Source organism: Sitodiplosis mosellana, unplaced genomic scaffold (assembly GCF_009176505.1).
Source record: "Sitodiplosis mosellana isolate CC-2019 unplaced genomic scaffold, AAFC_SMos_1.0 Smas_scaffold_1, whole genome shotgun sequence".
NCBI classification, from domain to species: domain Eukaryota; kingdom Metazoa; phylum Arthropoda; class Insecta; order Diptera; family Cecidomyiidae; genus Sitodiplosis; species Sitodiplosis mosellana.
The window spans coordinates 7,188,290-7,216,045 of NW_022595244.1; the positions used below are offsets into that span (position 1 = coordinate 7,188,290).

The following is a 27,756-nucleotide window of genomic DNA, read 5'->3' on the forward strand; positions in this document are numbered from 1 at the left end:
TCTCTCTCTCTCTCTCTCTCTCTCTCTCTCTCTCTCTCTCTCTCTCTTTCTTTGAATGATTTTGTTAAACATTTTTATTCCAGTTGCATTTTGCAGCGCACATTCTGATTGCTGCCTTAGCGTTGTCTGTTGAATCACTCACCGCTTGTTCGCTTTGGTTTCTATTTGTTTTTTCTTCATTTCACCACATTTTCCATTGAAGGGAATCGCCATCGTTTGTTATGTGCTGTGTGAGCAGTGAGCACACTGTTGAAATCGCCTAGTGCACACCAGATATGAAGAAACCAAAATGAGAATACGAACGAATGAGAAAAAAGAGCATAACACACACTACTCGACCAACTGTTTATTACTCAAGTCACTAGAAATACCGTTAGTGGAACAAAAATCGCGTTTACAGGATTTTCCGCGAAGAAAAAGTTTTTTAATTTTGAATGGTTCGGTTTTCATTTCTTTAGTGTGTGTGAGAGAGTTTTTTTTTCGTCTCTCAAATTGAAAACACATTTATAACGGAACGGATTTTTATGTTCTGGTTGGCTGGGTTATCAAGATAAAAGTACTTAAAAGCAGCAAAAAAAAAATGTATGCAAACCGTCGTCGTCGTCGTTGCAGTGGCATAAAAAGCGATTTATGTCGTTCATGGCGACCGTCGTCGAACGGCAAATCGTGTACAAATAATCGTGCCAATCGATTTAGAACAATGTTAAAAGTAGCAATAAATTGAAAAAAAATATTATTCACAAAGCGCGAGTGCAAAACAACAATGTGAGGAAAGAAAGGAAGAGAGAGAGAGAGAGACAGAAAAAATGGTGAAAAATGACGATAAATAGAACGACGGAAAAAAAAGTCGGTTGGAAACAAAAAGCAAAAGCCCTCATTCGACTGAAATGACAAAAATGCGATTGTTCGTATATCATCAAGATTATAATCGATTTTCATTAGGCTTTGATGTCGCTTAAGAATTCAAGAGCCACAACACATCAAGCAAGAAAAACCTCAATCGTCATGGTTTGGAAAACACACGCGAGAGAGAAGATTGCAAAGACAATTGAAATAAATCAACTTTCATTCAATAGCACACATTCTGCACACAAGTCATTTACAACTGAAATGATCAACACACCGAGTGGCAATTTGTAATCTGTAATCGGCTCGCTTAAGCCAAGTAATTGAATTAACGACATATATTGCTATTTTTTCTTCTCTTCTGCTGTATCTCTTGTCTCTGGGTGTACTAATCCAAGAGCTAGACTAAGCGCATTGACTATGTACCAAATCGTTCGACTTACCTTTATTTTCAGCTTCTAATTGGAAACAGCAACAACGACGACGACTACGACGATGACGTTAACAAGCAAGCTTAATATTCTAAAAAGGGGGTCAGATGCACGTATCGAATTAATATCTTTATGTGTTCGAATGAGCTTGATGGCAAGTGTTGTGGCTGCACGAACATACACCAATTCAGATTCACACAGAGTACGCGGTCAAACCCGAATTGGAAAAACCGATCAAACTGAACCGTTCCGCAAAAGTAAATTACACGAACACAATACTACACTTTTATAACAATAAATTCTTCAAACAAATTGTTATTTGTGTTTTGCGTTAAATTTTTTTCCCGTTCTCTCTCTTTCTCTCTCTCTTTTGAGCTCTGCAAGTGTAAAGATTTTCAATTAACACATTCCGATGAAATGTTCAATAGTTCTGGTTAGGTTGTTGTGTTTTTTTCCTTCAACATTCGCGTTGTTATTATTCTTGGGGCGCATTCACATCAAGAAAATGCCACCAAATTGATTTCGTTTCTTGTGACCGTTCTCCTAAAAGCCGTATACAATTTGTATGTAAATATGTAATTTACGAAAGTGCCATTTAAACTGAATGTTGTTGTTGTTTTTATTTTGTACTTTTCGTGTGGTTTGTTTCCCTCATTTGCTTCACTCAAACTCTGGTTTTTTAATTGAAGTCGACACGAAACACTGGTCAAATCAGAACTACTGTGGCACTGGTTTGTTCAAAACATTGACGAAAAAAAAAAACTGTTTTCTCGAAGAACTCGTTGTTTGTGCGTAGTGTGTGTTGCAAGTGCAAATGAATATCGTGTTTGTTTGCATGGAATACAGGAAAAATATGACAATCAATGACAGGTACGGCGACGGCGCACTCAACGAAGCACCTGAAACTGAGCTCTTATTTGGTTTCATTTAGTTTCACCACTTAACTAATTAAAATGCAATTGCAGTGTTTACTTATGTGTGAATTATATTCGATAATTTTTGTTGCTTCTCGTGTCGGCTAAAGTATATTCTAATATGCCGTTGCTCTGTTGCTTGGATGATGATTTAACAACGACTCCGATTGTTGTAAATGCAGTCACACACAATCGACTCAGACACGATTTGTTCTTGCTCGGACTGCGAACAGAAACCAAAAAAAAGAGACAACGCGCACGCACACACACTCAAAATATGAATGCACACAATTAAAACGCAAAGGGGCTAGCAAGCAACAATAATAACAACAGCTATTACAAATTCGTTGTTGTTATTTCTCTGAATTGTTATTTTTTTATCCCTCATTCACTCACTTGCACACTGAATCAATGTACTTGCACTGAGAGAAGAAGAAAATGACTTCACTCTGGTTTGGTCGGTTGATTCAGTTCTTTTCCTGTAGTTTTTGTTGTTTTTTTCGTGTTACTCACAGTCTCCGCGTTCTCAAATGCTACAATGCACTAGAGATGTGTTTTCTTGTATGATGATGTGATTGTTTTTTTTCTTTCTTTCGTTCTTTTCCCTGTGCTTCGTCTTCTATCTTCGATGGTTGATGCTTCGTTTCATTGTTGGGTTATTTTTTTTTCATTCGTTCGTTCCTTCATCCCAAGTTCGTGTAATAAGAATTTTTTTTTGTTTCTTAATTTACTTCGGCACTCACTCACAAATTGAATGGGCTGGTCGTCGGTTTTTGTTTTCTTCCGTTTCTATTAATTCAACACGGTTGTATTGCGTACATGCGTATGCTGTGTGTTGGATGGCCACGACGATTCATATGCCTGGGAAAAATTCACTGAGAATTTAATTCTGATTCACTTTTTCTGAGTCTCTTTCTTGCGGCCGATGTAAACTCTCTTCGTTTCGACACACCGAAAAAAAAAACACACACACGAAAGAAATGAATTCGAAGAAAGATGAAACTAACAACAAGGTAAAAAAAATCTGCTGTTTAATGTGTGGCTGCTATGTTGTGGCGGTGACTCTTTTGCGCTCAACAAATAACTTTCAATGATGATGATGATTCTGTCTTGTGTCTCTTTTTGTTTTCGTTTGTTCTTCTTCACTTTCAATCACTCGGCAAAATCTCTACCTCTTTTTTTCGGCACAGACACACCGGGCTTTTGTTTTAGCATGTGCTCAATTCTCAATGAGCCACTGTTTCGGAATTTTCTAACAAGTGGATACGAAAGACACGTAGCAATTTGCTCATTTCCAGTTTTGTGCAAAGCAATGTAACAACGATGATAAAATGCTTCTTCGCTTACTTTAATTTTTTTGCTCGGATGGTGAGCGCGCAATTTGCAACAACACACCTCAAACTGTTCACATCAAAGGCTCTCGTTCAACTGAGAGAAAATGATGTTATTCATCGTGCCGCTAGCGCACACGGTTGCTTTTTTTCAGTGTTTCATACGTTAGCCGAAACGAATGAGAAAAACACACAAACAACAATATGAACGAACGAACGGTGTGCGCTGCTCGACACCAAAAGGTAGGGTCGGTATTCGTGCGTTTGTGTGTGCAATTCAATGATTATTCATCGGTGTTGTGTAGTGCTGCTACGGTCGGTTGTGCACAAGTTCCAAACAAGTGAGTGGTCATTGTTGAAACGCTGCTGCCGCATGGACCTAGACCGTGTGAGTGTGTCGATGAATGATTGTGTATGCGGGGCCGATTTAACGCGAATCAACGCATTCCGAATGTGACAGCGCGTTCGTTTCATACTTTACACTCTTGACGTTGTGTCGCTGTTCGAAGTTAAGCAAAACAAATCCCATGTAACACTTTTATGCGACCAACAATTTCGAAATTGCAGCAAATTGAACGAATATGATTTTTTTCGAATTTTTTTTTTAAAGGGAATGTAAAAAATCATGGAAAAAACAAACAAAAATAAAACGAAATCGTTTTAGATTTTAATAATTTGATTTTTATTTGTATAGTTAGAGATTGTGAATGTTAAAATCCTTTTTCACAATTCAATTGTCTGCCTAGGAATAAAATATACCATTCTTCATTTTCTTCATTGTTTTTCTTCTTCTTTTTTTACAAAAATAAAACGATAACAAAGCGAAATCGGGATAAACCGCTCTGAATATTGCGTTTAAACTCATTTTGGTTGCTTCTTGCCACATACAAATTTCCTTTGTAATCTTAAAATATTCTTTCATAACAATTTCGATAAAAACTAAAGCTTCTTCAAAAGATTCGGATCATTTTTTTTCTTTTATTCTTCTTTACTCGCATGCACTGCGTCCACTTCGATAATCCGAAAGAAAAGCGGTATACAATTGTATAAAGACAATATTGGACGATCAAAAAATATATAGAGAAAATAGTGTGTGTGTGTGTGTTAGAGAGAAAAGGATGGAACGTGGTTAGTTCGTGGTTATTCGGTTGAACAGAAAAAAAGTGTTGGTTCCGTCGATTGAGAGTTTGGTGAATTGATTGCTTTTTTTCAAATAGAATTGGTGCGCTTTCTATCCAATACACAGAGAAAATATAGGATATCTCTTGACAATTCTCGCAATGTCTACAACAACTAATTATAATTAGTTAATAATCAATAATTATTGATGTCTTAAACCTTTTTTTTATTGCAAATAGATTGCTGTTTCCGTTAATTAATTATTAACTTTTGTTATCGTATGCGTGTCTCATAAGCAATCTAAAGGATGTGAGGGTTCTCGCGGTGGTTTTTTGTCTGCTTCATTTTGCTGTAAATAAAAGTAAGGAGAAAAAGTCAGTCTCAAAAAGTGAAGGCATCATGTAATAAAGTAGCTTAGGGTTGAAAAGTACGCACCTTGTGAAAGAAAAGTGATGATAAGTGTGTTTGCACGCCTATACGTTCCATGAACCACACCAGATTCCAATAGATAATGGCATGACCATCGACAAATTGTGATTTACACAATAAATCGTCGCCGTACTGAGATAAAATGTTTTCGAGCTCTTTACGCAAGACCAACGGATTCAAGTACGGTACATTGAATTGATTCTCTTGCTTTGCATTGGATTGCGTACGATCGATGCTGGTTATGTTGATGCTTAGCAATGGAACGGTTGCCTTTTTACATTTGTGACATGTGGTATTGAGATTGGAATCTTCGGCTGACCATCCGGCCATTATGTCCCTATCATACATTGGTTCGGAACAATTGTGACACGATGACATTGTGCTCAGTTGAATTTCAACATCCGATTTTGAGCTATATCGATGCTCCAACGAGATTTGCGGATGGCTGGTTTCAGGTAAATATGTGTTTTGAAGTTTTGCGTATTCACCGAGGAACAACAGGTTATTATAACTGGATTTCCGTGAATCGCTAAGTCTCGACCATAGGTCAACATCACTTGATACGCGTCGAGAATGCGCTGGTGCGGTGTAAGTTGGTGAATCGACATCCAAATTGTCGTCAGAACGATGCAGACCTCGGTCTAAATTGGCCGATTTGATGGGCGTGTTATTCGCTGAGATTGCATCTTTGATTTCGTCCAGTTTCTTGGCAACAGATGTTGCCGCACTTTTTATACTACTGAGACCGCCTTGAAAGATTTCATTTGATTTCTTGCCAGTCAAACTTGGGCTGAAATTATAATTCGATTATGATTAAGTTGGATTTTGACAATTTTTTCTTTGAATTTACATTACAGGTCCATACAACGACAAATGTCGCAAATAATAATATTTAGACTTAAACCTATTGCCATGCAAATTCATGCAACTGTTGCAGCCAATGATCAATACGTATTTTATATACATCAATAGAATAATAGATTAAATCACATTGGGACGAAACAATCAGTTTCACTTTTTCATTTAAATAAACATGCGCTTAATATGTTTTTGATATTGATCATCATTCTTTGTGCAATCCGTGCAAATGTTCAAATCATTTCTGGCTACAATTGGTGTATTTACAAAACCACATATTTACATTTGCTTACCTAATATTAGAAATATTTTCAATAATATTTGCAGGAATAATGGAATCTTTTTTGAAATTCAATCGTGCAGGTGAATAGCGTCTAATTAAATGAAATAAAAAATGTATAAAACGAAATAAAATGAAATAAAGAGTGTTTAAAAAAATAAATTTGCGGGACAAATAACATAAACAGGACAGAATCCATTCAAAATGATAAATAAAATATGCAAAATTTGTACACATGACACTTAATTTTGGGATACTAAACCCAGTTTTCATTCACATTCGATCAAAATGAGATGATGATTTGTATTTACCCGAAATTCAATTTAAATGATTGGCCAAAGCCAGCAAAGCTTGATGCAACTGATGATGGTGGCATTGTCTTTGATCGCTGCATGCTTTTGTACATTGGTGTTGATTCATCGAATGTGGCGCTACGCTGGCCACGGAATAAAATCGGTTGATCGGTATAAATGGTGTTATTTTTGATTAAGAATGAATTTTTCGTTTCAACACTGGTCTTTTCGATTTTGATGAGCTCTTCTTCTTCTTCGATCAATGCACCCAACGGATCATTTTGCGTAACTGGCGTACGCGGTGATACCCTAAAAGAACAAATCAAGTTAATTTCATTCCATTCTGATAAAGTTGGGTTTGAAACGATAGAAATGTGAACGATAGCTTACTTTTTCGGGCTTGTTTTATCGTCATCGTCGTCGTCTTCATTGTCTGCGTTTCCATTCACCGCCAGATCGATATTGTCTTTTGTAATAATATGGCCTTCGTTGTTCGAAGTGCCATTGGTCCCAATTGGTTGAACTTTTGATTCGTTCTGTGCATCACATTCATCTGGCTCCCTTGGTGGCTGCGGTTCTTTGATCAATTCAATGTTATCGGCGGTGATCCGCTCATGTGTGTGCGGATCAATCTCGTGCTCTTTTCCATTTCCGTTCATATTTTTCGTGTCATTCACACCAACGGAATTCAACGATCCAACGCTAGCCCTCAAATTATTCTCATTTCGTTCGCTTTGTCGTCCAAAATTTCCAAATCGTCCTCTTAATTTATCAAAAGCAAAGAAATCTATTGAAAAGTAGTTACTTTCATTCGTATCTCTATCTAAGCTAGTTGCCGATGTGGCATCATTTGCATCCAATGCGCTTAAATTTTGTTCCGATGAGCATTTTCGACCGCCATTCTGAATGCCACGACGGAGATAAGCAGCAGCGAATATAACATTCTTTAATCGATTCCATCGCAATTTACTTGCCGTCCCAGTGTCGGACGGCCATTGAGCTTCAAGAACACATTTATTGTAAAAGCCATAAGTGACGGCATTCGGTTGAATGCCCGATCGCTTCATAAGATAGTACAGTCGAACCGCAAGTATGGGCAAATTGTGAATGCCACACAGTTGCATCATCACACGGTAGCATACTTCATCACAGGTGATTCGCATTTTGTGTGCCTTCGACAGTACATCGTAGGCTGCTTTCAGTGTTGCCTGTTCATTGTTGTTTGCGTCCAGCAAAATGCTTGGCAACACCAAAAAATAGATCGAGTAACAGGTTGTTAGAAGATGATTGGCCCATTGCTCCGGCGATGATTGACATTTTCGTGCATTTTTTTGTGCCATTTTGATTTCGTATTTTGTACGTCGAGCCATTGGTGAGCCCGGTGCACACGATGCATTTTGTACCAATTTGTTTAGTCGATTTTTCGGCGGTTGAAGCAAAGCCGGATTCAACATGAACAGCGGGTATGTGTATGTTTGATCATTAGCACCAGGTTGACAATCCAGCGGTAAAATATATTTTGTTCGATCGCTACTTGTACCAATGTCCCAATCAACAAACCGAATTTCACTCGTGGTATCATCACATGCGCTCACTTTTTCGGTGCACTCGTCGAAAAAGGCCAAACCTTGATAACCGCTATCAGACACAAACGAACGCTCTTCGATAAATCGAATAAACATTTGTGTTTTCATCAAGTAATTGTAGAATTTGTGATGGGCCTTATCTCGCGAACGCAAAAATGCGTTCAATTGAAAGAGCTGCAAGGGAAGAACACAGTCATTGTTAATCTTTATTTGTTCGATAATGTTTTTTTTTGACTTTACAATCGAAAACAACATGTTTTTTGGAAAATTCTAAAAAAATATTTACCGCATTCGGATCGGTTGAGCCAACAGTTGGTGCCTTGGACATGGGCACTAAATAATCTCGATATCCACGCAAAATGTTTGCCATAAATCTCAAAAATGCTTCCTGTATTCGAAGTTCAAGGCTTTGTTCGCGAATTTTTCGCTTAAAATCTCGATCTAAACTATTGGTAGACGAAACGGCTGGTGTTTGTGCTAATTCCTCAAGTTCACGTAGCGTCTGTCGTAAAATCCTACTCGCTCGCTTTGGCAACAGTTTCACAGTCAATTCTTTCTGCGATTCGCATAACTGGGAAGAACAATGGAAATAAATCATGAAAATCAATGTAGTTCAAAATTTGAAGAAAAAAACGAGATTAAAAAAGATCTCGTTTGGAACGAGAGACGACATTTCAATCTGAAAAACTCACGGTAATATGATTTGTATCCAAATCCACACATGTCACATCATTGGGTAGTACGTGAACGTCGAAAAATCTCGAATCGACACCAATTAAATATGGCAACGGAGCATGTAACACTTCGGACAGCCCGAGCGGACACAATGGGATGTATGGGCATTGCCATTTGAATGGGAATAAAAGTGTAACAACCGCCTCAGCAACAGCTGTTAATGTTGAAGGTCTGAAAAGTGAGATCAAAAAAGACGCGACGACGACACCACCGAGTGAAGAAACAGAAGAGAAACCACAAACAACAAATTTAATTAATAATTATTACGTATAATTTGCGGTCATGATTATTTCATGTGCCAAAACGTGTAATATTCGGAATGAAATGAATACAACTAAGTAGCGCGAATGCTTGCTAAGATAAGATAACAAGCCGCGGTACGAAATTAAATGAGCAACAACATTTTGACTGGATTTTGCTGCGATTGTTTACCTAAGCGAATGTATGAGAATTTTCTGTTCGGCTAATACTAATAACAGTAGATGTAAGCAATTATCTGGTCCTAAATTTGTAAGCAATTGCATAAAGCCAGCACCGCTGCGTGGCATTGGCGAGTCTTCCGGTTGCGTCAGTATGATTCGTTCATTGGATAAATTTGACAATTGAATTAAAATGCTGGGCGATGGAAATGGAACTTCGTCTATCAATTGTGTGATATAGCGTTCGATTGGAACGGTTAAAGGTGCTTCACTTCTTGACATTTTCTGATGGATAAATCAACAAAAAACAAACAACACATGATTAGCATCTCAATTAAAAATGAAGTGGAAAAAAATCCCATCATGAGATTAATCGAAGAATAAAATTCAACTCACATAAATGAAACGTAGCCATTTCTCGAATGTATCGCCGAATGGATGATGAGACAGCAAACAAATCGCTTTATTCACATGAAGTGAACAATTTGCCGGTGATTCATCGGTCCACTCAAGCATTTCTTTTTGTTTTTCGGTGAGTTGCAACGGACTAAACTCATAAAACGGAAGAGAAAAGAGAGAGAGGGAGAGAGACATGAATAGATTTGACTACGGGTTTTCAATTGAAAAAGCCAAAAGTGTCTTACTCATATTCTTCATAGAATGACAGCGCTGAACCGTAAACCTTGTACGCACCATCGCTAACGGTCAGCACAAATGTACTAAATACTGGATCTATGCTCTTTCGCTTCACCTGCCACAACAAGAAAAAAAAAACGAAAAACGAAACATGAGTTCTTTTGTTCTTTGCAAAATTTCAACCGTACACACAGAAAACAAAATAAATGAGCAAATTTTACACAGTGTTACTTACCGTGCCATCGACATTTGGCCAACATTCAAGTGTGCTGCCCATTGGTAGGCAAAACAGCGGAACACTCTGACACAAATTCAGTGGAAAATCAATGTGATCCACAAATGGATAGCGATGTAGTATTTCTGGTTGGTAGCTTATCAGTTTCGGTCGATTCATCGACTTTTTATAGCACAAATATACGTCACTGCCGACAATTCCTTTGTTGAGCGTCTTGTGAATTTGACAGAAGGCATGCGGCGGCTCTTCACCTCGACTCGCGACAATTATACATAAATCACTGACAACCAATTCATTGCATGGCATATCGTCTCTGGCCCGTCGATAGGTCATAAAAATTTTTGTTGTCGAATTATTTATATTCGCTACCCGTCCGCCTGGCGTGAATTCCACCATCTGTGCATCGGGCATGATGCGCTCGGAATTCTCATACAGAATGCCAATATCAACAAGTGGCGGTTTATCATAGCCACGACGGTAGAAGATAAAACATGGCGGTGTTCGTACGGATCCATGATTTAAATCGGCATCCAGTCCGGTTGGTGTTTTCTCAAGCACTTGATTGCCATCGGGAATGGTTTCGCCGAGCGTTGGGAAATATACACCAATTTCAACAATCGGCGCAATGGCATCTACCGACCGCAATTGACTCGTATCATTGAATATATTTTCTTGCAGTAGGCTCGGGTTTTTCGTAGGCAACCCAGCTACTACAAAATAATCTGCCACACGATTCTCGTCCATTGTTTAGTCAAAACTGTACATTCCCGCGAGCGAGGAAGAGAGAGTGAGAAAAAGAAAGAGAAAAAGAAAATGTAATTGAGAAATGGAGCAAACACAGCAAAATCAAACAGAGCTAATCTCAGTATAAACAAACACGTTTTGTTTTCTTTGACGCAACGACAGCGACTAGTGTTGCGCGCGTAGTCAGCGTTTGGACAAATACGAACGAAAGACGAAAAAACTATCACATAATCATAACTTAATTTATATCGAATACACAAGCAATTAAATCGAGAGCGAGAGAAAGAGAAAAAAAGGGGCACAACCAACGCTCGATGAGAAGACGTAAATTTTGAACACACATCGAGATCATGAAAAAAATAACACGACAACGCATAAGAAAAACGAGCAAGAATGCATGTGCTGAGATTTAGTGTACATGCTAAAATTTGACTTGCGAAATATGGAGAGCCAGTTTTGTTGTTCGAGAGTGTGTATCGGTGTCGATGTATGGCTGAAACAGAAGAGAAAAAATTGGCATGATTCATTGATGATTGTTATTATAATGCAGCCTCGGTTTATAAACAAATTAAGTGCATATTTGTGAAATTGAACACTAAATGGCCTTTTGCGGTTCGCGTGGTTATTTTTTCTGTCATTTGACACGAACAGAATAATATGAAAATTGGCGATTTTTCTTCTTGATTCGTCAAAAGTCAAGCCTTCGTACATTTATACATTCGTATACATTCATGTATCGTGTTTGCATTGTGATTCGATCGCAAGATGTGATGTGATGTTGTGTGGAAGTAATGAATGTATTACGACTTTATCACATTCATTAACCGTAAACGATTACATAAAGAAGTTGTACTATTGCACCACCACCACACCGTGGATGCTTGCATTCACTTTGTGTTCATAGCATTAGGCATGGTGGCGAATGAGAAAATCGAGGAGAGTACGAGAGATTGCGCTCGAATTCACATATAATTTCACACATATTTCACCCATCAATAATCACAAACGTAGTTTGAACCATTTTACACAGTGGTTGAATAATGACGACAATAAAACTTTCATTTGTTCGGTTTGGAGAAAATGTTTAATGAGCCCCCGAGGCAAACGACGACTATGACGACGACGACGACCACAACGGCGATGAAGCTTACTTGTTCCGTTGAACGGAAGTGGGAAAATGTTGAATGGATGGAAGGCCACCATGAGTCAGTACATGCCATAACAAGGCAACGCATATATATATATATATATTACAATATAGCATCTGGAAGTGAATTTATGTTCAGTAGCCACAAATAGCACACACGCACACACAATGGATTTAAATGAGCATAAAGCATTCCAGAGCCATCGTATCAATTGACTATAGATCAAGAATAGCGACACTAAATGCGACACGATAAAGGGTGAAAAAACTTGTGTCCACACGATAAATTCCTTTGGCACTGAACAAATAATAACAATACACGACAACAACGACGACGGCAGCGGTGGCGACAACAACGGATACAACGACGAAAAAATAATCGTTTATATTATTATTATTCAAGTCGCTAGCATTGATCTTGAAGCAGTCACAACAACTACAGCACGAGTCTCATCATCGCATAATCATAAATACACCAATAAGCCCATCATAAATACTACATATGTATGAACGGGTCGCCAATCACACACAAACACACACTCACACACAAAAACTGGCTCACGTTTCGATACACTAACTCAAAACCAAATATGTGAAGAATTACATATTTTCCGCGTAGTAATACATCGTCCGTTTTCAATTTCATTTGTTTTTATTTCGATGTTCACTATAACAACGGTGCTGTCGGATTGTCAGAATGGAAATATCGAGTGTGTATATATGATATTCATGTTATAGCTAGTGTCTTGGCTGGCATTTAAAACGTGAGCAAGGCATTAAAATCGACACAACCAAATGACAAACAATACAATGAATTCTTCATATGGCCCGAATTAAAACCACCAAATTCTGAATTCACTGTACAGACTGAAAATAAAATATTTGAACAATAAAGCCCGCTATTTGAATAAATGTGCACTCAATGGGCAACAGCACGATAATATTACAATGGAATAATCAAATGTGTGTAGAGAGAGAAAGAGCGCGAGAAAGCGAAAGAAAAACCTAATACCGAATCATCCATATTAAAGTATCAGCTAATACAATGACAATGTACAACCAATTTTCGATACAAAAATTTGTAAAAGTAAAATCCAATTGCCATGAAACCATACAAATCGACATCGGGGCAACAGAAACGGCAGCGACGTGTACAACAACAAATCGCACATAAGACACTCATACTCAAATTCAGAGAACGAGCAAGTGAGCGAGAGAAAGAGAGAGAAGAAGTGAGAAAAAAAATAACTATACACTAATAACAACACTTTTGCTCTGTTCACTTCTCGTTCTCTATCTCAGTCGCACACACATTCGATCGTAGAAAAGTTTCTTTGGCCAATTTCGCATTTGCTTATTCTATTTGACGTGCTCCTTCTCCCATTCTCGCTGTGTGTTTTTTTTCTCAATCTATAATATTGTTCTATATGCACTCAATTTACTGCGCTAATATACGCATCAACATCCTCTCAGCTCAAAAATAACAATAACCCGAATACGGAACACAAATAAAAATCAATCGTACACAACACACACGTCCAAGGAAATTTTTTTCCCAACAAATCACTACTCTATTATCTTGCACACAATTCGCCAAGCAGTAGAAAAACAAAATCACCCATCAAAATAAGTAAATCACGAAATAAAATTTCAATGAAATGCTTACACCATGTTTCAAAGTACGCGTTGAGTTTCCTTTCTTCTTTATTAGTCTATCTAGTTCCTTTTTTTTATCTACAACTTAAAAGAGAGAAAAAAGAATTTGTATAACATATATCGTCGATTCACACGTCTTTCAACCACCGGATCAGTCCATACACTAACTAAAATAATGCCATTTGGTAATATTGTGCATTTTCGCAAACATGCTATAGCATTTTACCCACACACAATTTCAATCGACACATATACAACCATTGAACTGTACGGCTACTAGCTAGCTGATTGACTGACAAAGGCAAACGACATATATATTCCACACACAAGCGTGTGTAGCGTTAGTAAGTGTGTGTGTGTGTATATGTTGTGTTTTGGTTTTCGTAGTCATTCACTGAAAGCATTTACTCTTGCTTTTGACGTTTCGTTTGACAGTTCGAAACCGTTCGGTCAGTTAGTTTTTCGAACAAACGCAACTGTCATCGTTGCGTGGAGTATTTATAATACGGCTTTTGCCGTCTGTTTGTAAATATTTACCATCGGGAGGGAGTGTGCGTTAGCGAATTTCGAATTTTGATGCGAACGAGTGCAGGGAGTACCAATATACCTACAATTTTACTAAAACGGTCCAATTTAAATTTAGATGTTTATTTTTCTTTCTTGCTGTGTCAATCAAATCACAAATTTTTTATTTACTATGGGAATTCCATTTGGTATTTAAATTAATTCCCATTTCACTGTCACCCACGACCGATTCAAAATAATGCAAAACAGTATTTGTACTTATTCCCAATTCTGCATACATAAGGATTGTGTCGGAAAGGCGAAATTCTTGCTCATTAGTATTAAACTCTTGTACGGAGGCCATGTGCCATATCGACCTTATTATGCATTAATTCGGAATGCGTTCAGCATGGCGATAATCAAAATGTCATCATATGGACCCACCGCATATTGCCATATTTGTGTTTGGCTTATGTCGGTGCTCTTTTTCCAATGCCAGCTCTTCTTCGATTGCTCTGTATCTCTCGGCAATGGCAGCAGCATTTATTCCATTGGGTTCGGGATTGATGCTGCTGCTGTTGTTGTTGTTGATGATGGTGTTTGCGGCTGCCTTTGCTGCTCGAATGCAATGTATGTGTACTTGCGAAATAAATTTGGCGCTGGGCGCGTTTGTAACCATGTTCATAAAGGACAATAAAAATGGTATTTATGATGATCTCGGTTTTTGTTGGAATGCTTTTGAATAAATGCCGTCTAAAGTAGAACATTTTATTCCACAATTTTTGGGGTTTGCTATGGCTTTTATGTATCCGCACATTACTTGTGCTTCTCGCTCCATTTTCATTCTCCTGCACCGTGCCTTTTTTCTCTTCTTTCCACGTACGTACCACTTTATTTATATCCCGAATCAAATTCGTGTTCGCCTTATTGCTGTCTCGGTCTTCGTCCCATTTCCGCAAATATTATGCTTTTTTTGAGCTGTGTAGAATACACATTTCAAAAATTCGGTTTGAAGCCGTCATTATTTCTGTCACCATAGATGTGATAAGTAAAGCTATTTTGATAAAAATGGATTATCTTCGATCACAAAGAGTGGGAAATTCTTTAGCCACCAACAAATAAAACCCACGCCATCCGATCGAATTGAACAAACTTAACGGAAAAACACATTTTGTTTATGCATAATAAAATCATAAACGGAAACAAATGGTATGATAAATTATGTACAGATTTTCCCGCTGCTCGTTGTGAATGCGGAAAGAGATGAAAAATTGTGCCGTAATAATGGCATCGAATCAAAGAATGTACAGAGAAAAAAATGATAATTTCAATATATATGCTTTTTTTCTCTGTGTAGAGAATATGTGTGTCCATGTGCCAAATGCTAACTAGAATCCATAAAACCTCATAATCCAATTAGAATATGAAAATTATTTGTGCGGTAAGCTGCTTTTTTCCCCCTATTGTTAAAATGTTTCTCCCATAACATCATTTTGTGTACGCTTGTAAATTTGACTGACACTGAGGAATTAAAATATCGTCCTTCTTTTTTTTACCGACAGGCATCCAAAATTTAAGTAATTGGCATCGGAGTGAAACGCGTGAGATAAAACTCTGACCGATTCCGAGGAATTGAACGGAAAAAATTATGGAATAAGAAAGAGAGCAAACAAAAGTTGTATGTTGGGCTAAAAATAGACGTATAGCAACCATCAAGCGTATTGCAAAATAACAAAAGAAGTTCTCAACTTTTCTATGCCGTTTGTTTCTTTTTCGCTGATTCTCAGTCACACGCACTTACAATCTCTCCTCCTCCCTTTTTGGTTTTGTCTTTTCTTTTTTGAATCATAAACTCTTTATTACCGTTCAAAGAGAATTTTACCATCAGCTCCAAGGGAAAACGAGAAAAAATAACCGAAACGAACAACTGAACTGAACAGAAAAATGGAACCGAGCGTTGCTCAAGACAAGTTGCATAAATGTAAAATGGTCTGATAATGTCTCACACTTACAAATTGTACCGTATGTGAGAAATAAATAGCAAAAGTTTGTAACACAGCACGCCCGGGCACAAGAAAAAAAAATTCATGCGGTTTACAGCTGCAAAGATGTATAAATCTTAACACATACAAAAGACTGTGTTTGCAACAAGAAAGTCGAAACGGAACGACAAACGAGAGAAGAAGAGAGAAACAAAAATGAAATGCGAATGATGGAAAAACATTGTCAAAGGCGCATATATACAAAAGAATTGAAATCAAAAGCTTTTCAAGTATTTTCGATTCAGCTTTTGTTCGCCCGTTGACGCACTTTGCCAACACAAACTACTAAAGCAGTCGCCTGGTGTCACTTGGCGTTTGGAATGTTAGTCATGTTATTGTTTACACTCTCTTGTAAGTTTTCAAACAAGTAAGCAAACAACAACTACAGAAGCAGCAGCAGCAGCAGTGGCAGTAGCAACAAAAGTCACAAAAATTCCAAATGCAAAAGCACTGACAAAATATGGATAAATGTGAATAAGTTTGTCTCTTGCTTTTTGTGTAACTCGTGCCACCATTGACATCGGAATCAGCATCATTAAACCATTAGAGCCACTGGATCGTTGCTCTCTCTCACTCTGCAGACGACGACTCGAATTATTGCAGGGTTATATGTGTGTAGTTGTGCATATTGGCTGTTTGGTTGGCTGGCTGGCTGGCTGGCTGGTATTCTCTCCAGCAAGGCAAAAACTTTTTGCCAAACAGATTTATGATAATTGTGATTAGATGCTATCGCTGGCGCTTTTTGCTGTTGTTTCTATTTGTTTTTCGAATAATAAAATGTTCAACAAAACGAACGAACGAACGAACAAACAGACAAGCCAAGAACCTGTCATAGAAAACAAGTGTGTGCGTGTGCGTATGCGTGTGTATGGTGTAAATGATACCATTCGAAGCTTAAGCTTCGCATACAACTTCATTTGCGCTATAGTAATAAAAGTTCAACGCTAGATACCATATACGTACCTATACCAAGACGGGTGTAAACATTGAATATATGGTTGTTTTATAAATATGCAGTGTACATTGGGACGTTAGAATGTGTGGTGGAAACATGTTCGAATCCCTCGTCAACATCAACATCAACTTCATCGACTTCATCGACTTTGGCATCGTAGCACATACTCTATTACCCTCGCATGGTGTGAATTGGAAAAACAGGGTGGTATTAATTCAATTTCAAACAAAAGCACCTCATCAAGCTCGCATTTCCGCCGGATAGACATTTTGTGAGCTGGTAACAAGTGATATTTTCCCGGAAAAGTCGTCGCGCGTTTTTCGATTGGATTATCGAATGTTCTTGTCTGCGACCTCATTTTTTTTTCTCTTGTAATAGAATTCATACAGTACTAATGCTAATCCACGAGCATTTTTCTATCAATTAACTTGTATATGTGCACAACATATGCCATACATTGTACAATGTACATGCCATTTTTATAACACAGCAACTGGATGAAAACGTAAATTGCCATGCGAATTTGCTGATCAAAAATATCCATCCATCCATCTAAAAATGAATGCGAACATCGTCCTTTTTTTCACTTATTCATTTACCTGCGCGCTTCATATCACAAAAGGTTGGTTGGTTGGTTGGTATAGGGAAAAAAGAGCGGTGTTCACTTCTGAAATACAATTTGTGTAATTTTTATCCATTTTCAATCTTCATCTGCGCTAAGTGAATCAATAATTAAATGACAAATGAATGAAACGAGCAGAGATAGAGCGAGAAAAAAGGCAACGATTTTTTGTGTTATTCTTCGATCTCATCAAATGAATTGTACTTTGATACAATGGCCTCAGTGGTCCCAAATGGAACCATTTGTTCCCTGGTTGTTTTGATTCTCTCTCCGCGCACAACGGTCGATAGTTGATTGTGCAGATTGCAATCGTGGCTAAAGCTGTATTGCTACGATATACAAGATTTTTTGTTCCCTTCTGCATTCATATCCATACTATTAATGTACACCACTTGGTATCGATCAATGCCAGCCACAAACGAACAATTCGTATTCTTATTTTTATCACGGTATATCGAAATGACAAACATCGAAAGAGCGACAGCGTGTGTAGCGGCAAACAGTACACATGCCAAACCAATTTCAACATCCTCTTTCATCCCGTGTGCCGTGTGTTGTGCCTCTGTGCATCGCGTGGGTTTGTCATACAGTTTTAACCGATTGAATTGGGTGAAATATATCATAAGAAGTTGGCATAACGACGTAGAGCGGCAGCGGTCAATGATAACCAACTGAAAACACAAAACATTTCATGAAGCATTTTCCGAAAAGCACTTCAGCCAACCACACACCAAACGTAATGCACGCCGATTCAACGACAGCAGCAGCAGCAAAAACAGCAAAAACATTCATGAGTTAGCTTGTGTGGCGCTCACATGCTGCTTCAACGGTCATGCGTTCATCTCATGAATCATGATTATGTAAGCAAGAGATTTCTTTTTCTGCTGTTGTTGCTGTGTTTTGTTTTTCATTTATGCGAACTAATTTATTCCCATTGCGGCAAATGCGAGTGTAAAGAAATGAAATGAAAAAGATGAGCGAAAATGCTGTATACAATTTTATGTAGATATTGCAATGTTCTTTACAGAGTATAGTATAGTGTTGCTCGAATGTTGCAAACGACTGAATAGGCACTAAATTTTCATCATATAAACTTCGGTTTTTTTTTCTCTGCCACCACGCCAAAGAAGCGTTTGCGTCCAAGCCAAACGGAGCGAAAAAGAATGAAGAGCAGCAGCAGTATGTGAACACAGTAGGCTTGGGGCAAAGAGAAATCTGCCCCACCTTCATTTGATTTTCCACCCGCGCGCGAGTGAGTGAACGAGATAGAGGGACACAGCGCCAGGGAGTAAGACTCTCCGCAAAGTTCGCAAACATGCTTTTACTCTCTCTGTCTCTCATTTCATCTCTCGTGCGCGTGCTATGCGTACGCTTTGTGTTGCGATTATAGAAGCGAATGGCTTGTGGTATTTGCACTGTGGCACCGTAGAAAAGAGAATAAAAGCGCACGGTAGAGAGGAATTTTTGACATTTTTCCACATTGGTGATGCTGTGCGGCGCGTGCTTTCACATGGTCTCTCTCTTTGTGTGTATGCTTCTTTCTCCGTCTCGCTTGCTCTCCGTTGTATCGCAACGAGTATCCATCTCATATTTGCGAATGAAAATACTCGATTTACACATTCAGTCTGATCTAGACATCGTTTTCCTTCGGCAGCAAATCCCTTTTGTTTCTCTTTCTCAGTACGCGAATTTTCATTCCAGTTTCATTATGTCCCAATAAAAAGTGATAAAGTTCCACACAGAAGAAACAAAACGTTTTTGCAAATTATCTGAAGTGAAAAGACCACCAAATCAAATCAAAAAAGAAAATTAACAAAGTTACATCAATTCTAAAATAAATTATACTCACACACAGCGATACAAAATAAAGTGAAGCCATCACCGAACGAAAAAACTTTTACAAATTACTTGAAAACTGCTGAGAAATACTCTTATATAAACAGAAAAAAAATATATATATAACAGTAGCATCAAAATAAAAGAAATTTCTTTTGTGTGTGCAATGAGATAAAAATAAATTGAATAAATTTTGTGCGAGAAAGAAGACAAAAAAAAACAAAGGAATTACTTTATTTGAAAGAATTAGTTGCAAATTGAATCGGGCAAAAAGAAAAAAAAATTTCATTCGCATTTTGTTTCTGTACCTCAGCCAACAAGAGACAAAAGCTGACATTCCATTCCACATTTTAAATGAAACAGTGGAAAAGCATTTTGAAAACTGTGTAAGTAAAAAAAGGCATTTTGTGTGCGCTCTCTAGGCATTTGTGTGCTGTTTTAGGTATTAACCGAGTGATGAAGAAATTGGCAATATTCCGCTTGTGACGCGGAATGCCACTTAAACAATAAGAATACCGAAAACAAGGCGAAACAATCCGCCTGCTAACTGAAAATACAGCAAGAAAAGGGCGAGATAATCCATAAAAATCCGTGCGATTGAAAGAAGACGAAAAGTAATGAAACAAAAATGACAACAACAACACTCACACACACAGTGCTAGACACACACCGTGAGAGATAGAAGCAGCGTCTCAGACAAAGCAACGAAGAGTAAAACGCGAATTCAATAATCAAAGAAAGAAATTCAATTTATTTTTCACCATCAACCATTAATTCGATACAGTTGAAACGCAACAGTCAAATTAAATTTACGCTTTGCGTGTATGCTGTGTGCGGTGTGAGCTGATGGTTAGATGCTTATCGCTAGACCACACTATTGAAATCAGCATTGCGCGCGATTTTCGCGGTGATGAAGAGGATAGCAAAGCAAGAAGAAGAAAAAACTCCAACGCCAAAGGGATGGAAAGATCAAAGGCCAATCAATTGATTTTCGTGCGTTGCCTTTGCTGACATTCCATCGACTTCTTCTTCTTTTACTTTCTTGCAAACTCATTCTCTCTCTATCTGCCACTCTTTTTTGCAATCAAACGACGATGAAGTGACATTGAAATCATGAAATTTTCTTCGTGGGTCGAATGACTTTTTTTTCTGAAACCATACTCAGATTTCTCAGTTTTTTCTCACTTCGAAGCTTAAACAAAACAACAACAAAAAAACACACTAAGAAGAAAAAGCGTCATGATTCTTTTTCCCTTTGGTGAATAGCAGCAAAAGATTATGAAAAATAATTCTAAAAAAGCCACGACACAGGGTCCATATAAAAAGCGTAGACTTGAAAGGCGACACAAACGACGAAAACACCGCAGCTAGCCAATGGAGGTTTATTGGTGTGAGAGTGAAAAAAGGCAAACGAAAATAAGAAGAAGAAGACGGATGAAAAAGAAGTTAAAATGAAGCGAATTGAACAGCCAGTAACACAGAACCAATGTAGAAGAAGCGATCGAAGAGAGCTGAGCAAGTAACGCAGAATAAAAAAAAACAACAAAATTCTTGTGGGGTGTGTGTGTCTATATGTGTGCGCTCTGTTATTGTAAGTGAATAAGGTCAAAGCTTTCTCCGATACGATGGCATCGCATCTTCTATAGAGTGGTGTAATATAGTAGGAATGTTCGCATTCGACTGTGCGTGTTTGTTGTTGTCGTTGTTGTTGTTGTTGTTGGCGTCTGCATGCGAGAAATACACACATACACTCCGTTTAGAGAATCGAAATTGGGAAAAAATCAACCTCCTAGTGACTGTCATCTCTTCGGTCGCATTCTAACATCCATTTGTACAATGCGTTCAATTTGTTGGTCTAGTCTTTAATCTCTTACACACCATTTGTTGTTCTAGTGCCAAAATAAATAAAAATTAACTATTGGTATGCCTCATAATAGGCAAAGATGAGATGCTTGAACACTGTTTTTTGCTGTTATTGTTGCTGCTGCTGAGGGGGCCAAAACCCGAATAATTCGAGGGACAATGTTCATGTTTGCGATGCGTACGCTGTGCGCTTGCACACAAAAATAATATACTACACACTTTTAAATGGGATGATATACACCAAATTTTCAAAGCAATTCGCAACGCTTTCCAATGATGTCGAATAATCCCAGTCCATATCTATCGCTCACTCACTACCCACATCGTAATCACATAAGTATTTTGCGAAGCGTACGTGCATGCTGTGCCATGTTAACATGAAATGACCGAAACTAAAGAGGAAGAGTCGAGAAATATATTTATAGTTTCAATGTTGTTGACTCTCTTGCAAAATACTTTTGGCTTTAACTTTTGCTTTCGCATTCTTGTCTTGCAAGACAAGATTTTTGCTTGCTTCCACTCGCTCACTCTGTCGTTAGCTGTCCATGGCGAACGATTTTTCATCGGGCATCAGTCCTGTTTTTGCTCTAGCTACTTTCACGTGTGTGAATCTTATTTATTATTCGGCTTGAGTTGGCTCATGTGCCAACTGATAAACGGTGCGAGTGTGAGTAAAGTAGGAAAAAAGCTACGAAGTAAATCACGCGATGCTTTACAATCGCGCGTACAAGATAAATTGGCGGTAGCATCAATATTAACAATACCAACTTCTACTAAACACGCCTAATTCGCATCAAACATCATTTTTCACACACTCACATTTACAGTCAGTATGAAATGAATGAAACTGAAAAAAACTCTCCATGTTGTACCATGTTCACACAGCAGAAAAAAAAGTGTAACGGTAGCAGCCGTCAGAAAAAACGGATAAACGAACGATGAGAAAGGAACGTAATCGCATATTGCGTGCATGCCATGAAAAAAAAAAATCCGCAAAGCCATTGAAAAGTGCGACAGCTAAGTAAAATGACGAATTAAACTCGAAGAGAGTTGCTGGAAAAAAAAAATTGAAACCTAGAGGATTGTAACGATGAACAGAAAGAAGAAAAGCTCAAATGTCGAGCTTAAGCATTCATCAATTCGTCGAAGACAGGCGAATGAGCAAAAAAAAGTTATTTATCGACCCAAAAGAAAAGTAAAAAAAAAATTAAAAGAAAACAGCGCCCACCAAACAGAGAGAAAAAGGAAAAACACAGACACAAAAAATTGGAATATAAAAAATTGGAATAGAAATGTTCCTTTTTTTCTTTCCTCCGGATTGGCGGCGTGTACGTTTGAGTTAACAAACCAAATAAGTAGCAAATTCCATGTATGGCAGCCTGAGATGAAAGATGTAATGCCGATGCTTTTCTGCGCAAAGGCGCACCCCAAGAAATACCAGACAAAGGGACAAAGAGATTTAGCTACAGGCGCGGATGATATTAAAGGATTTGAATAAAATTTAATCTCGTTTCCGGAATTCGACACCAAAAATCTACATCGCATTTTTCCTCTGAGGCGTGTATATCAGACCGACATATGCACAGTACATGAGCATACGCAGTTCGAAGAAGCGAGAGAATGTTTTGGCTGTTCAACTTTCGCTTCACTTGTTCTCTCTCGAATCACCATTCGAAAGCGCAACTATTTCAGCTGTGTGTGTTTCTCTGGCGCGCGCGAATTACTAAAGCAATAAAAATAAAAAGGGGCTCTACTCGAACGCACATAATACATTTATATATTATATTGGAATATTGTGTATGGTCTATTCAATACCGGATACACAATGTTACAATGCACAGCTGTATAGATTTGGTCATATATCAATAGCAACTGAAAGCTAGCTTCACGGAAAAACAATCTCATATTGAAAATAATTTCTATTTTCTTTTCTTCTTTCTTCTTCTCTTTTCTTTCACGTGCACGCATTGGGCTCCTTTTCACCAATCTAGACGAAAGCGGTGGCAGTTCAACGGCAATAGGCAAATGTTCGTGTGTTTCGAGCTGTTCGAGCGAGAGTGAATTGGACACCGAACGAAGGCGCGCTTTTTTCCCTTCGATATCTATCATCTGTGTACGTGTATTACAAAGAGCTGTGTGCGTGCCTAAGACTTTGTGCGTATCCCAATAGTTTAGCCATTGTATTATTGTCAGCTGAGCTGACAAATGTATCAGAATAGGACGATCCGAAGTTCAGCAGAGAGAATAGAAACGGCACACGACGTACGGAAGCTCGAACAAAAGCGAACCGAGAACATTGCACTGACGCTCGAGTAATACAAGACCGACAGAGCAAAAGCGGTGACGTTCAATAAGACCCATTGGAAATACCCATTGGAAATAACATCATATTTATATTGCGCGCAAACAAAGAGCGGGCTGAAGAAAGGAAACCCCAGAACGCATATAAACAAGGGGCATACACAGACAACACAACGTGAACGAGAACAAATAGACAAACAGCGAAGAATACACAGGCCACAGAGCACTAACAAGTACACATACAAGACGAACACGGAGGGGGCGAAATTTTTAGCGACGAAAGAAACAGCGGAAAAGGACAGGATGACGATGTGGATACGACAGAGTGGATGGTGGAACAATTTTTAATATGTTTTGGCTTATCTCTCGGCACGCTTTCGCATCGACAGTCAGCAGTGGCCGTACACAAGCGTCAGTTATGGAATGTTCAGTGTGTATGCGCATTCCAGAACAAATGTAACGAATGAACACATACAGCGTGCACACACACTCAACGGATCCGAAACCATCGTTTCATAAACATCAAGCAATTATCTATTTGATATCAGAAGCTTGAGCGGCAACAGCGCTCATAAACTGAGCATAAGCACAAGAAAAAAGAAGCAGAAGCAGAAGCAAAAGAAGAGGCACGAAGACGAAAACGAATTAAGAAGAATAAACGAAAAGTGCTCGACTTTGTGGAACGCAAACACAACACTCTAACACAAAAGCTCAACGGAAAAACGCGCCCTCTCTATCTCCCTGTGCGTGTCGACTATTTGGCTGTCATTGACGCTATCATTCTGTGTACTTCGCTCGTACTCGCATACTCTCTCTCTCTCTCTGTTCAAGTCATTTGTTTTTCTAATTCATATTTTGTGAAGTCGACGGTTGGCAGCGATAACAAAACCATATAATAAACGACTACACAATACATAGGAAAACAGCAGCAGCCAGCAGCAGCATCTTCGCCACACTTATACGACTTGGACGGAAAGGAACAGAAGCCGTAAAAATCTAGCACCGAGAGCAACGGTTCCATGACATTTCAAAAAGTGCGTGCATTTACATATTTTGGAATGTATTAAATGTTATGTCCTTGTTGTTGTTGTTGTAGCGTGTTTGTGAACGCTTGGATCGTTTTACCATTTGATGATTCTCGTTTGTTTGTGCTTTTTCTTTCCATTCTTCTACTCCCTGTGCTATTGTAACTCGTTTCATTGCTGAATTTTTGCTTATACTGCCACTTACCCCGGGACCGCGCTTTCTCTTATTTATCGGTTTTGTTTCACGTATACCGTGTGGAAATCGTTTTGTGAATTTTCATCAGGTTTACCATCCATCGACATAGTTTATATGTTTTGGCACTCTCGATTGCTTTGTGCTCCGTTGGAATGTCATAAGTATTTGGTGAATTTCTCCTCGAGCAAAGGAATAACACGTAAGTGCCTTTTTTTTTCGTCATGCGTTCGTTACAACTTTTTTTTATGTTACTTATTCTTTCCAATACAAAACTAGCTCAACCTTCTTTATGTTGTTCGTGCTGTCTCCCATTTGTGTGTATAATTTTTGTGTTTTGTGTGTGGTGCCGAGTAGCGAAAGTGTTCAGTTGAGTCAACAGTTTCATTGACGATATTCAGCAACAACATAAAAGAAAAAGAAGAAGCTTCATACATAACTTAACACGCATCGCATCGTTTAAAGTTTTACCCGAAAGAACGAAGTGCAAGTTCGTGTTCTTTTTTTATACATGTTCCATTTCTATTTACTTTTTGTACACTTTTTTTGTTCCATCTCATCTCATCACCTCAAGCATGTGCAAACTACGTCAGAACAAACGTGTGTATACGGTGAAAATGTTTTGCCTCGGAATAATTTTCGGTACGAATATAGAGAACTGAAAAAGATGTGTAAATAACAAATATATCACAGAAAAATAGGGAAAAAGCCTGGATGGAGAAAAAAAAAAACAGATTCTGACACTGAAAGAATTAATTTTGAACCAAAGCACGCATCCAAATCAAACGCCATTTTTTTTTCTCTGCAAGAACCCCTTTTTCTGGCATACACGAACCGCGGCATTTCTCTCACAATTTTTTTCATCAAACGATTGTTTACATTGAGTTTTTGTGTTTGCCGTTATTCAGGTGTTGTTTCATTTTTTGTGAGTTTTTTTTGCTCGTCGGGCATCTTTTGAACAAATTCTCACTGATGCCGCCACACCACTGTCGCTAACGGCATCGTATTGGTTGTTGCCCCCACCTTCCTCTCGAAAAAAAAAACACAGGCAAAACAAATTTTATTTCGTGTATTGCAAAGATTTTACCTAAATACGGCTATGGGGAGATTAAGCGTTGCTTAAAAACTTTTCACATTGCACTGAAATCCAATGAAATGAAAAATCGTTGCGCGCATTTAGCACACCAACTCTAAAGTGTGTCAAATAAATTCTCGAAATCAAATAAAAATCGAGTTTAATGAATGGTAAACTGTTACGCGGCCGAATTCATTCGATGTACGGGTTGTTTTCTATGCTTCTATTTGCTAAGAGTTAGCTCCATTTTTCACTCTCTCTCTCTCTCTCTATCCGTCTCGCTATTGGCTTCGGCCATAAAAGCATAGCAAATATCACGCAACATATACACATTCACAGCACAGACACGATGTAACAATAACGAGAAAGGGCAAATGGGAATTAAAAATTTATTTCATCCCATTCATTTTCGTTAATGCTTGGCTGGTGTAAATCCTCATGTCGGTGAATGTTCATGTTCATGTTCATGTTCACTTGCACTGTTGTAATGCGACCGAAATTGTTTTACATGAAATGAGCAAGTGCTTTTGCGCATTTAAAGCGCACGTCCCATCCAATAATTCCGTTCATTATCCCGAAAAATGGGGAAGATTTTCGAAATTTTTGGAGTAAAATTGCAAACAATTAAATTAAAATGGATTTTACAGAAGCTGTTAGAAGAGATTAATGTTACATTAAAAAGTTGGATTATCTGAAATTTGGCTATGGTCAATTTTCATCAGCTAATCGCGTTTTCATTGGTGCGGAGAGAAATTAATTATGCTTTTAGCGCTCTCTGGAAAATGTTTTTCGTTTCATTAACGCCTTGCCTTAATTCGGCTGACAGTGTGTTGAAGGTAGATGAGCAATAACGAGCTTGTTCGCTGATGCTTACTGTCTGGCACCAAATCGAAAAATCCCTTTTCATTTCGCATTGATAAACACAGTCGCACCGTCATTTTCAATCACCTTTCGTGACAGCAGCAGCAGCAGAAGCCGCCCATATGAAATTGCCACACATCGTGACATCGTTTCACACAATCAGCCTCAAATCACACATGCATAAGTTTTTCTTCGTCTCTTTTTTCGTCTCTTCTCTTGTTTTCCATAATAATCTATTCTCATTGTGTTGATGAGTGAATACAATGGAATTAGACTAGTAAAAGTAGGCTTGTGTGATTTTTATCGTAAATACTTCATATGAACGCAGACCGGTCCGAGGATGGGGAGAGGGAGAGAAAGAAAGAAAATAATTTGTCCTCTAAATTCATTCAGTCGAATAATGTGTGTCATGCATACCAAAAGCGAAGCTGACTGAATCACAATGATGGAGAATGAAGGAGAGGATGGGTGGGTCGGTCGATGCGACACTCTTCATCTTTTTCGTCATCGCAGAATTTTGTTTGCCTTTGTTTCAGGTGCTCTTCCGGCGGCCGCACCACATTATTTCACATAAAATGAGGCAGTCAATCATGAATGATAGTATTTGGTTTTATCCATACCCCAATTGCATCAACAAAAATCCTTACAAAGTCGAGAAAACAGTGAAAGGTTAGTGAAATTACACTAGCGCCAAGGAGTAAATGCAATGACAGATACGGCAGAATTCGTAACTACTTTTCACCATAAACTCTGAGGTGAAAAGAGCTATCAGTTAATCAGTATGAAGAACGGAGGCCTGATTCAATATTCTCATTAGAAA

The 27,756-nt window shown here is 38.3% G+C and overlaps 3 protein-coding genes across 7 annotated transcripts in view; 1 reads left to right on the forward strand and 2 right to left on the reverse strand.

Annotated features, from left to right (window-relative positions):
• Positions 1 to 3,826, reverse strand: part of LOC129577468 (myb-like protein U) — a 58,113-nt gene extending 54,287 nt beyond the window's left edge. Inside the window, exon 1 of the mRNA XM_055464568.1 lies at positions 1,290 to 3,826. The gene's annotated coding sequence lies outside the window, so the exon portion shown is untranslated. The remainder of the gene's footprint in view (positions 1 to 1,289) is intronic.
• A 354-nt stretch (positions 3,827 to 4,180) lies between these two features.
• Positions 4,181 to 14,048, reverse strand: LOC129577492 (DENN domain-containing protein Crag). 4 transcript variants are annotated; one of them, XM_055464656.1, is made up of 12 exons: positions 13,670 to 14,048; positions 10,113 to 10,869; positions 9,886 to 9,992; positions 9,638 to 9,788; positions 9,255 to 9,526; positions 8,780 to 8,993; positions 8,374 to 8,658; positions 6,892 to 8,261; positions 6,520 to 6,810; positions 6,222 to 6,302; positions 5,077 to 5,860; positions 4,181 to 4,990 (listed from the first exon to the last, which is right to left on the reverse strand). In XM_055464656.1, exons 2-12 carry the CDS (start codon positions 10,854 to 10,856, stop codon positions 4,931 to 4,933), a joined length of 4,359 nt encoding a protein of 1,452 aa, XP_055320631.1. In that variant the 5' UTR covers positions 10,857 to 10,869; positions 13,670 to 14,048; the 3' UTR covers positions 4,181 to 4,930. The 4 variants fall into 4 exon arrangements, with proteins under 4 accessions (XP_055320631.1, XP_055320642.1, XP_055320664.1 ...); XM_055464667.1 differs by having other exon boundaries at positions 13,529 to 13,828; XM_055464689.1 differs by lacking the exon at positions 6,222 to 6,302 and having other exon boundaries at positions 13,670 to 13,956.
• Positions 14,049 to 19,404: 5,356 nt separating this feature from the next.
• The window catches only part of LOC129565274 (glutamate [NMDA] receptor subunit 1), a 40,592-nt gene continuing 32,240 nt past the window's right edge, over positions 19,405 to 27,756 (forward strand). Inside the window, exons 1-4 of one of the 2 annotated variants that reach the window (XM_055439968.1) lie at positions 19,431 to 19,462; positions 19,638 to 20,004; positions 23,473 to 24,816; positions 25,092 to 25,202. The gene's annotated coding sequence lies outside the window, so the exon portion shown is untranslated. Of the gene's footprint in view, positions 20,005 to 23,472; positions 24,817 to 25,091; positions 25,203 to 27,756 lie in introns of both variants that reach the window. The other variant, XM_055439957.1, reaches the window with a different exon arrangement.